Source organism: Lepidochelys kempii, chromosome 1, assembly GCF_965140285.1.
Source record: "Lepidochelys kempii isolate rLepKem1 chromosome 1, rLepKem1.hap1, whole genome shotgun sequence".
In the NCBI taxonomy this organism is placed as follows: domain Eukaryota; kingdom Metazoa; phylum Chordata; order Testudines; family Cheloniidae; genus Lepidochelys; species Lepidochelys kempii.
This window is the reverse complement of record NC_136380.1, coordinates 2,233,375-2,244,480: the sequence shown is the minus strand read 5'-3', so window position 1 is coordinate 2,244,480 and position 11,106 is coordinate 2,233,375. Positions and strand designations below refer to the sequence as shown.

Sequence of the window (11,106 nt, the reverse complement as noted above, 5' to 3'; positions counted from 1 at the left end):
GTAAGGATAGGAATGGGTTTAATGTCTCTTGACTGTCCAGAGTAGCAGCCGTGTTAGCCTGTATCCGCAAAAAGAAAAGGAGGACTTGTGGCACCTTAGAGACTAACAAATTTATTTGAGCATAAGCTTTCGTGAGCTACAGCTCACTTCATCGGATGCATTCAATAAATGATTCAGGGAAGAAGGCCCAGCACCATGCACCAGCCAGCTCTGCATGGTCCTCAGTCTGAGAAAACATTTAGGTCCCTTTAGGAGTAAAGAGCCGGAGCAGCCTGCCCCGGATTTGTTTGGTCCTCACCCCGTAGATGATGGGGTGGAGCAAGGGGGGCACCAGGAGGTACATGTTGGCAATGAGAACAAGGAAGTGCAGTGGCACATTATGGCCAAACCGGTGCGTGAGAGAGGAGAAGAAATCTGGCGTATAGAAAGCTAAGATGGCACAAAGGTGAGAGATGCAGGTCCCAAAAGTTTTGAGCCGGGCATCCTTTGTGGGGAGGCGGAAGATGGCCCGGAGGATCTGAGTATAGGACACAGTGATGAAAAACACGTCCATTCCGATCTCAGAGAAAAGATCGAACAGCCCATAGTAACTACTGATGCGGATGTCAGCACAGGCCAGGTTCACCACAGCTATGTGCTCACAATAGGTGTGAGGGATGACGTTGGTTCTGCAATATGGCCACCGCATCGCCAGGAAGGGGTAGGGTAATGCGAATATTCCACTGCGCAGCAGGACGGCCAGGCCGATCTTGGCCACAACAGAGTTTGTCAGGATGCTGGAATGTCTCAGGGGATGGCAGATGGCCACATAGCGATCAAAAGCCATGGCCACGAGGATTCCAGACTCCATGGCTGAGAAGCAGAGAAGGACGTACATCTGGGTGAGGCAGGCACTGAAATTGATCTCCCTGGAATTGAACCAGAAGATGCTCAGCATTTTGGGCAGGGTGGATGTGGACATGACCAGGTCAGTGATGGCCAGCATGCAGAGGAAATAATACATGGGTCCATGGAGGCTTTGCTCCATCTTTATAATGAACAAGATGGTGAAGTTCCCCAAGACAGCTATGGTGTACATTGTGCAGAAGGGGATGGAGATCCAGATGTGGTCTGCCTCCAAGCCAGGAATGCCCAGCAGGATGAAGGTGGAGGGGTTGGTGAAGTTGGTTGTGTTGGAATCTGACATGGAATAGGGGAGAAGGTGTCCAACTCTGAGGCGGAACGCTGTTTCCTGCATGTACCGTACGTTCCCCTGACTTCCTGTGTGTGCCCAGGATGCCTGGATGGAGAGAGAACGTTAATCTGAGATATTACATGCACTACTGGAGGCAGTTCTCATGGGTGAAGCAGATTGTTCGCTCTTCGCTCACTGAAAAATGACATTTCAATTGTTCAGAGAAAACAACTATGAACAATGACCATATTAAAGCCAATTCCACATTTTATGGGGCTCCCTGTGTTAATAATTCCTACACTTAGAGATGGGGGAACCTTAAGAGGCACCAGCAGGAAACACAAGTGTGGTTATTCATCATTATTCCTTAATGCAATGAGAGCTAGCATAGGGACTCCATACTGTAGGAGTTCCCCATTCATCAAGTTGCTTGATATGTGAGAATGGAAAAAAACCAAACTTTTGTAAGACATATGCCAGGAGAAACATCCCATTTAGAACATACCTCAGGGAAAAGACCTGGGCGCCATTGACAGCAGCTCAAGAGAAACACCTGCTGATTCAGAGCAGTGGACAAAACAAAAGCAAGCTTCAGATCACTAAGATATGGGATGGAGAATACCAAGTTTGGGATATGTACTCAGTTTTGGTCACCCAGTCTCCATGCAGGATATAGCATATCTAAAAGGGATTTCCAAGACAGGCTCTGAGAATGGGGGAGGCTGCTATATGCAAACAGATAGAAAAGTCACGGCTACGACCCTGATACTTGACACCATGCAGAAAAGTCTGGAACTCTTTCGTTTACAGAAGAGACAAAGAAGGGAACATATGAGAGAGGAGAGGAAAATAAAAAATATACTGATTTATGTTCCAATGGACAAACAGAGAACAGTTCCCAACCAGTGCTATCTATAGACACTGAGTGCTCCAAGAGGACTAATTCCCAAAGCTGAAGAAAATTGTCAGCAAAATTGATTGGAGGAAAAATTATACAGAAAAAATATGAATGAGAAATGGTCGTTCTTTTGCGGAAAAAGTCATGATTCCACAGTCAACAAAATGAACAACTTTGAGTAAAAATCCACTTCAGTGGCAACGGGAAGGCAGCAATTGGGGGGGGGGGGGGAAGAATATGTAGCAAAGAGGGAAAAGAGAAACCAGAGAGACAAGAATGCAAATGGAAAGTTATGAAAATTGAGAAGGGACGTTAAAGACGTCAGGGAAAACTCCACATTTGGCAGAGCTAAGGATAAAAAAAGGAGGTTATTAAGTATGTTAACAACAAGAGAAATGTTATGGCAATTCCTGTGTTAAATGTCAAGTACTAAAAAATAAAGGGAAAGTGCTTTTTATAAAAGATTTGACAAGGTTAAAAAACAATGGAAAAGCTGGTATGGGATTAGGGTTGGGTTTTTTTTAAGTCTAGATATGTAATTAATGCCAGTAAACAACAGGGTTTGTACAAAACAGATCTTGTCAAATAAACCTGTTTTCACCCTTTATGGAGAGTACATATTTGTGGATCAAGGGAACACATGTGGTGGATCAAAGGAACCATGCAGAGGCAATGTACCTTGATTTCTCAGAGGCATTTGATTTACTGGGGGAAAATATTGAGTTCAAAATTAAACACTCTACAATATCAGTAGAGAACATGCAAAATGGACTGAAAACTGGCTAAGTGACGGATCTCAGAAAGCTGTTGTTGATAGGGCCTCGTCAGTGAACGGGGCTGTTTGTAGTCAGGTTCTGTAGGGATCAGTTCTACGCCTGAGGCTATTCAATATTTTCATGAATGATCTGGAAAGAAATAGAAGATCACTGCAGATAAAATTTTCGGATGACCCAAAGATTGGCAGAGTGGTTGCAATGAGGTGGCCAGGGCAGGCATACCGATTGATTTGGAGCACTTCGAATGTGGGGCCCATGCAAACAAAATGTTTTAATACCATCAAACGCAGAATCCTTGGAAAAGGGAATGCAGGCCTGACCCACAGACGACAGCACTGTATTATGGAATGCAAGGACCCTGTAAAGGATTTTGGGGACATTGTGGACAGCCAACTCATCTTGAGAGCCCAGTGAGATGCTGTAGCATGAAGGGATGATGGGGTCCTCGGATACATAAACAGGGGAGAGGTGAGTTGGAGCAGGGGAAGGATTTTACCTCTGAAGATGTATAGACTTTGAAGATGTATATCTCTATAGCTTATCAAAAAGATGATCAGGCGGAAACTTTCATGGGGAGAAATCCATGCCTAGTAATGGCTCTGTAATCTACCAGAAAAAGGCTGATCAAGACCGAAGGGCTGGAAGCTGAAGCCAGGCAAATTCTAGCTATAAACTAGGGCCACATCTTTAGCAATGAGGGTGATTAACCATTGAGACACACTGAGAAGGGAAGTAGTGGATTCTCCACCTCCCCATGTTTGCAGATCGAGACTGGATGCTTTTCTGGAAGATCTGCCTCAAGGGTCTACACCAGGGTTAGGATGATATAGCTACATCTCTCTGGGGTGTGGATTTTTTTGCTGTTTCAAAAAAGGCAAATGCAATGTTAGGTTATATGAGCAGAGGTATAACATGCCAGTCACAGTACATGATCGTATTCCTCTACTCGGTCGGGGTTAGGTCTCAATAGTAATGTGTCCAATTTTGCTCACCAATGTATAGAAAGGAGGTAGATAAACTGGAAAGGAGCCATAGGCAAGAGACAAAGGTTATGCACAGGATGGAATGCAAGCCGTAGGAACCGGTGTGTTTATCTGGAAAAGTGGAGATTAATGGGGGACAAGATAGTGAACTTCAAATACTTGAAAGGCTGCTATAAAAAGGTGGAGGAAAGTTATTCTGTCTTACATTGAGAGAGGCAGGACAAAAGGCAATGGGTTGAAACTCCAGCATAGCAGATTTAAATTAAATTTCAGGAAAATCTTCCTAACTTGAAGTACAGGAGGCCAATGGAACTGACACCCAGGGTAGTCATGGAATCTCCTCCTGTGGAGGTTTTCCAAAGACGTGTGAATAGCCATCAGTCTTAGATGACTAAGACAAAAGAAATCTTGCATCTTGTCAGGGGGTTAGACAAGCTGTCCTTTGCCTTCCCTTATAACTCTATGGCTCTATCATTCTATAATGCAAAATCCTAGTGTATATCAGGCCTTGGTCACACACAAGCCTTTCAGCGCAATACAGAGGTAACTGAGTTGTAATTAATGGGCCTGTGCTTTACAGGAGGTCAGACTGGATGATCACATGGTCCCTTCTGACCTTAAACCCTAGGGATCTATTGATAAAGAAAGTAGATCAGGCATTTATGTTTAATGTGTCTCATAACATGAACAAGGGAGCATTTAGTTAAATAGAAAGTCTGAACCTATAAGAACGAGAAAAGAAATTGCTAACATAACCCAAATATTTGGCCTGTAGAACTCCTTGCTACCAAAATTATTGGAGTGAACAGCTTAGCTGAAAGGGATTCACAAGTGGATTAGCCATTCATAGATTGATAGATATTTAGGTCAGAAGGGACCATTATGATCATCTAGTCTGACCTCCTGCACAATGCAGGCCACAGAATTTCACCCACCCACTCCTGCAAGAAACCTCTCACCTATGTCTGAGCTATTGAAGTCCTCAAATGGTGGTTTAAAGACTTCAAGGAGCAGAGAATCCTTCAGCAAGTGACCCGTGCCCCATGGATTACAGAGGAAGGCGAAAAACCTCCAGGGCCTCTTCCAATCTGCCCTGGAAGAAAATTCTTTCCCAAACCCAAATATGGCGATCATCTGAACCCTGAGCATATGGGCAAGATTCATCATCCAGATACTACAGAAAATTCTTTCCTGGGTAACTCAGTTCCCACCCCATCTAATATACCATCACAGGCCATTGGGCCTATTTACCGTGAATGTTTAATTAACAAAACTATGTTATCCCATCATACCATCTCTTCCATAAACTTATCGAGTTTAATCTTAAAGCCAGATAGATCTTTTTCCCCCACTGCTTCCCTTGGAAGGCTCTCTTCCAAAACTTCACTCCTCTGATGGTTAGAAACCTTCGTCTAATTTCTAGTCTAAATTTCCTGGTGGCCAGTTTATATCCATTTGTTCTTGTGTCCGCATTGGTACTGAGCTTAAATAATTCCTCTCCCTCTCTGGTATTTATCCCTCTGATATATTTATAGAGAGCAACCATATTTCCCCTCAACCTTCTTTTAATTAAGCTAAACAAGCCAAGCTCCTTGAGTCTCCTTTCATAAGAGAAGTTCTCCATTCCTCGGATCATCGTAGTAGCCCTTCTCTGTACCTGTTCCAGTTTGAATTCATCCTTCTTAAACATGGGACACCAGAACTGCACACAGTATTCCAGGGGAGGTCTAGTCAGGGCCTTGTATAACGGTACTAAAACCTCCTTATCCCTACTGGAAATACCTCTCCTGATGCATCCCATGACCGCATTAGCTTTTTTCACAGCCATATCACATTGTCGGTGGAGTTGCTGTCATCACCTGTAGTTAAGGCTGGCTGACGCTTGAATAAAAGACCCCATTTTCAGTTGCTTATGAATTTGCCAAATTTTAGGTGTTTGGACTGAAATTCCCCATGCTGGGTGGCTGCTTTGAGCAGAATTGTGTTTTGAAAGTTTCAGGAATAACAGTTCAGCCCACTTCTCGAATGGAACTTGGAGAAAGTATGCGTTTCCCACCTTGAAAAATTCTTATTCTTGTTCTAGAGAGGAGCGCTACCAACTCCAAGCTTTCCAGCAGCTAAAAGTCAGGTAAGAGCCCCTGTCCCCCTGCCCCATTAACAGCCAGAGCCCTGAAATACAAGAGGAGAGGGTGCCCATGTCTGTGCGTTAACACACAGCTAGCCCCTGATGTCTCTACTCAGTTCTTACTCCAAGGGGAGTTTTGCCTCACTGGGGCCTGAGCAAAGTACAGGCCACTGATTCAGAATTTGGTCTTCTATTGTACATCTACTAACACCTTTCATTCTGAAGGATCCCTCTCCCACTGAAATGCAGCCACCTCGGGGCGGTAGTCCATCAGGCAGGATGACCAGGGGTGCCCAGAAAAGAGTGACATTTTGGCCAGTGATTCTTTAGCAAACTCATCACCTATGGGAAGGGCCCTGGGATGTGTCATGGTTGTGCAGAGCGGAAAGGACCCCAGACATACTCTCTGTCCCATCACGTCCACGTTGCACGGTATTTGTCGAGCAGGTGATCTCCTCAGCAAGAAATGGGTACCTGTGAATTCTGAGATGGAAGCGTCTTCCCTGGGAATCCCCCTCAGGTAGACATGTCCCAAACCTCTCTCACCCCAGCGTCTGCAGCAACATGCCACACCGAGAGACGATTAAAGGGTGTGCACCATTTATAATACAGCTCTGTGCAATCCCAGGGGGGTTCACGCAGCCTCGAGGGGAGAAGAGAGCATCTGAATGTAAACAGGCTGCAGAGAACCATGTCTCTTCTTCTGTGCTAATTATTCAGCTTTTGGAGTAAACATTCATTAAGGGACTGTCCCAAAGGGAGATGAGCGCTGCTGGGCTCTGTGCTGAGTCAGAGAAGAATTGGCTGTTTGTGTATTTGTGTATATTTATAAAATATAGTTGATTTGAAAGAAAATAAGGGATAATTGCTTCGATGGATAGATAGGAGACAGACAGATCTGGAAAAAGGTGACCGAGGGGAGACATGAGCATTTTCTGCTGTTGCTATGGGCTCAGAGATCAGTAAATCTCATGTGCAGAGGTAAACTCCTTCCCCTGCTCCAACTCACCACTCTCCTGTCTATGCATCCAAGCCCTTTTGGCCACAGCATCGCACTGAGAGCTCACGATGAGTTGGTTATCCACAGAGATCACTTAGTGCTTTTCAGGGTCTCTGCGTTTCATAATACAGTGCCCTGGTCTGTGGGTTGGGCCTGCATTCCCTGTTCCAAGAGGATCACTTTGCATTTGTCTTTATTAAAACATAGTGTTTGCATGGGCCCAGCTCACCAAATGTTCCAGATCAAATGTTATGCCTGTCCCGGCCGCCTCATTGCAACCACTCTGCCAGCCTTTGGGACATTCGCTAATTTTATCTGCAGTGATTTTCTCTTTCCTTCCAGATTCTTGATTAAAATACTGAACAGCATCAGGCCTAGAAATGATCCCTGCAGAACCCCACTAGAAACAGCCCCATTCACTGACAATGGCCATTGACAGCTGGTTTCCGATATCCGCCAGCCACTTTTCAGTCCATTTTACGTGCGCTCCACTGATATTGTAGCGCGTTCCTTTTATTATCGGAATGTTTCCCCTGCTAAATCAAGTGCCTCAGAGAAATCAATTTTACTGCATCTGTGCAGTTCCCTTGATCAACCAAACCTGTATTCTCATTAAACAATGACATTGGGGTTTTTTTGACAACACCTGTTTTCCATAAACCAAGTTGTTGACTGCTATTAATTATATTCCTGGACTTTTTAAAAACTAATCCCAGACCACTGTTTCCATTGTTTCCTAACCTTGTCAAATCTTTTTCTTAAAAAACTTTCCCTTTGTAAAACAACCTTTACATTTCACACAGTACTGCCCTGTATTTGCCTTTTCTTTTTTGTTTGCTCTGCTGCTGCCTGATTGCACCCTTCTGCTTCCAAGTGAGATGCGTGGTCATTGTTCAGTTCATACCTCTGGTGTTCATAACTCTAATTTTCTATTATCGATGCTTTTTAACACCCTCCGAGATAGCTAGTGGCCTGAAAAGCATTGCATTGTGTCATGTGATATGAGTGTCATACTGCTTCTTTCCGAATGCAGACAAAAAATGGAACATATTTACCTTTTCTGCAACATTAACAAGTTTCCTTTCTCTGTCAAGTAATTGGCCTAAAACTTTTCAAGGATTTCTTTTGATGTTAATATACTTAGTAACCTCCTTTTTCGTTTCCTTAGACATGCTAAACAGGGATTTTTCCCTGAAGTCTTTAAAGTCCCTTATCAGTTTTAATAAATTCCAATTTGTATTACTTACTGTCCATTTTCCCTTTCACCCCAAGTGTAATATATAGCTTTCTGCCACAATTGCTACCTTCCCTTCACTACTGAACTGGGTTTTTAGTCAAAGTTTCCCCCTTTGACTGTGGACTCCTGGCGTTTTAGCTGTCTAATAAACTCCTCTTAAATAACTCCCAGTTTTCATTCCCATTTTTCTTTCTGAATTTCCTGCCATTAGTTTTGCTGAGAATTTTCCTCAGCTTTGGGCAATTACCCTTTTTGAAGCACTAAATATCTATCGATGTTACTGGTTGGGAACTGTTCTCTGTTTGTCCACGTGAATGTAATCCGTTCCATTCTTTGTTTTTCTCTCCTCTATCATATGCCCCCTTCTTTGTCTTTTCTCTTAACTCAACACTTTTCAGTCTGTCCGCATGTGGCAGCGTTCCCCATTCCCATAGCCTGTTTCAGAAATCCCCTTTCTATCTGCTAAATGCTTTATAGAGATTGGCTGCCCAAAACTGAGTATATTGTCGCTGTCTGGCTAGTGCTGCAAATGAGCAGGTGTTTCCGTGGAGCTGCTATCAGTCAGGCTTTTTCCCTGACCTGTGTCCTAGTTGGGATGTTTCCCGCTGGCACATGACTTGGCAAAGGTTTCATTTTTTACCACTCTCATATTTTGTGCAGCCGGGTAATGGGGAACGCCATACAGCATGGACACTTTTGCCTGGGTTTCATCGTGTTAAGAAAGAATGAGGGATAAACTGTACCCGTACACATTTTTCCTGCTGGTGCCCATGAAGGTTTCCCACACCATGACTTGTAGGAATCATTGACCAATGGAGCACCATTAAATATGAAATTGGCATTAATAGGGTCAGTTGTTCATAATTTACTTCTCTGAATCATGTAAATCTCATTTTTCAGTGTGTGAAGAATGAGCGATCTGCTTCACCCATGAGAACAGCCTCCAGTAGTCCATGTAGTGTCTCATATTAACATTCTCTCTCCATCCAGGCATTTGTATTGCGACCATCACCCTAGACTCTGGGCACATGCAAGAAATCAGGGGAACATACAGTACATGTAAGACACACCATTCTACTTCAGATTTGGACACCTTCTCCCCTACTCCATGTCAGATTCCAACACAACCGACTTCACCAACCCCTCCACCTTCATCCTGCTGGGCATTCCTGGCCTGGAGGCAGCCCATGTCTGCATCTCCATCCCCTTCTGCACCTTGTACACCATAGCCATCTTGGGGAACTTCACCATTCTGTTCATCTTAAAGAGGGAGCGGAGCCTCCATGGGCCCATGTACTAGTTCCTCCGCATACCTGGCCCTGTTGTTTCCTGATTTAGGAGATTAATGATATTAATTTGGATTGTATGGGTTATAGGCTCTCCAATTAGTCTGATCAGAAGATAATAAGGTTCTTGTCTGAATCAGGCTACACAGAATTTACAAAGGACCCTCAGGGTATGACAGGAAGCTCACATGGGAAAAATATAGCCTTAAAGACATTTATTAAGATAAATGAAGTAATAATTAAATGGTAAAATAATTAGAGTTACAAAGTTACAATAGTATTACTGCTATTTAAAAGATACATATGGTGTTATATGCTACAAAGCTTTGGTTAATATATTCATTCCCTTCCTTGATAACCTGGTGCTAAGAGACACAGGACCAGCCTTGCCTCTGGTATGCCAAGAGAGTTCAGGTTCCTCAATTCTTTCAAGCATCCTTTATCTATCTATGTTAAATGTCAAAGCCATATATAGACCTTAGGCTTCAGCTCATCACCACCTATTTAGGGGAAAGGTCCTGAACATATGTAAGCCAAATTTGCTACCTGGGTGAAAGGTCCCAGACACAGATATGCTAACTTTCCTTAGCTCAACGTACAGGATACGGCCTGTACATCCCTTGTGTTACAGCCAAACTACTTTAATATAAACCTATAAACCTATTACAATAAAAGAAACAATTTAAACTATAAGAAAAGCAAGCAAGCTGTCTAGTCCTATAGGCTATACTGTGCATATCCACCCTGCCCAAAATGCTGAGCATCTTCTGGTTCAATTCTAGGGAGACAGATTTCAGTGCCTGCCTCACCCAGCTGTACTTCATTCAATGCTTTTCAGGGTTGGATTCCGGGGTCTTCATGGCCATGGCTTTGATTTGCTGCATGGCCATCTGTGATCACATTAGATAGTGCACCACCCTGACAAACCCTGTACTGGCTATCATCGGCCTGGCCGTGGTGCTGTGTGGCAGCATGCTCATGCTGCCCTATCCCTTCCTGGCAAGGTGGTGGCCATATTGCAGAACCAACATCATCTCCAACTCGTTCTGCGAGCACGTGGCCGTACTGAAGCTGGCCTGCACCGACATCTGCATCATTACTCACTGTGGCCTGTTTGTGGCATTCTTTCTCACAAGTCTGGCAATGTATCCTATACCCTGACCCTCAGGGCCTTCTTCAGCTTCCCCATAAAGGATGCCCGGCTCAATACTTTTGGGACCTCACTTATCAATAGGTGGGATGTGAAATCCTCATTTCTGTGTTTGTTCTGTCACTGTAGTCCCCATTTCCCCATTGTTTGTCTGTATAATCTCTGTCTGGTTCTGTGATTGTTTCTGTCTGCTGTATAATTACTTTTGCTTGGTGTAAACTAATTAAGGTGGTGGGATATAATTGGTTACATAATCATGTTACAATATGTTAGGATTGGTTAGTTAAATTTCAGGAAAATGATTGGTTAAGGTATAGCTAAGCAGAACTCAAGTTTTACTATATAGTCTGCAGTCAATCAGGAAGTGTGTGGGTGGGGGAAATGGGGGTGGGGAAATTGGAATCATGTTTTGCTAAGGGGAAAAATGGGATCAGGGAATGGGGGTGGGGAAATTGGAATCATGTTTGGCTAAGGGGG

General features: G+C 43.8%; 1 protein-coding gene across 1 annotated transcript; it reads right to left on the bottom strand.

Annotated features, from left to right (window-relative positions):
- Window positions 1-238: 238 nt before the first annotated feature.
- On the bottom strand, window positions 239-1,237 carry LOC144930730 (olfactory receptor 52E4-like). The gene has a single exon (XM_078853724.1). It carries the CDS (start codon window positions 1,235-1,237, stop codon window positions 239-241), a length of 999 nt encoding a protein of 332 aa, XP_078709850.1.
- Between the last annotated feature and the right edge of the window lie 9,869 nt (window positions 1,238-11,106).

Excerpts from the sequence above, each read along its gene's own strand:
- LOC144930730 (XM_078853724.1), bottom strand. The coding sequence starts at position 1,237 with ATGCAGGAAACAGCGTTCCGCCTCAGAGTTGGACACCTTCTCCCCTAT.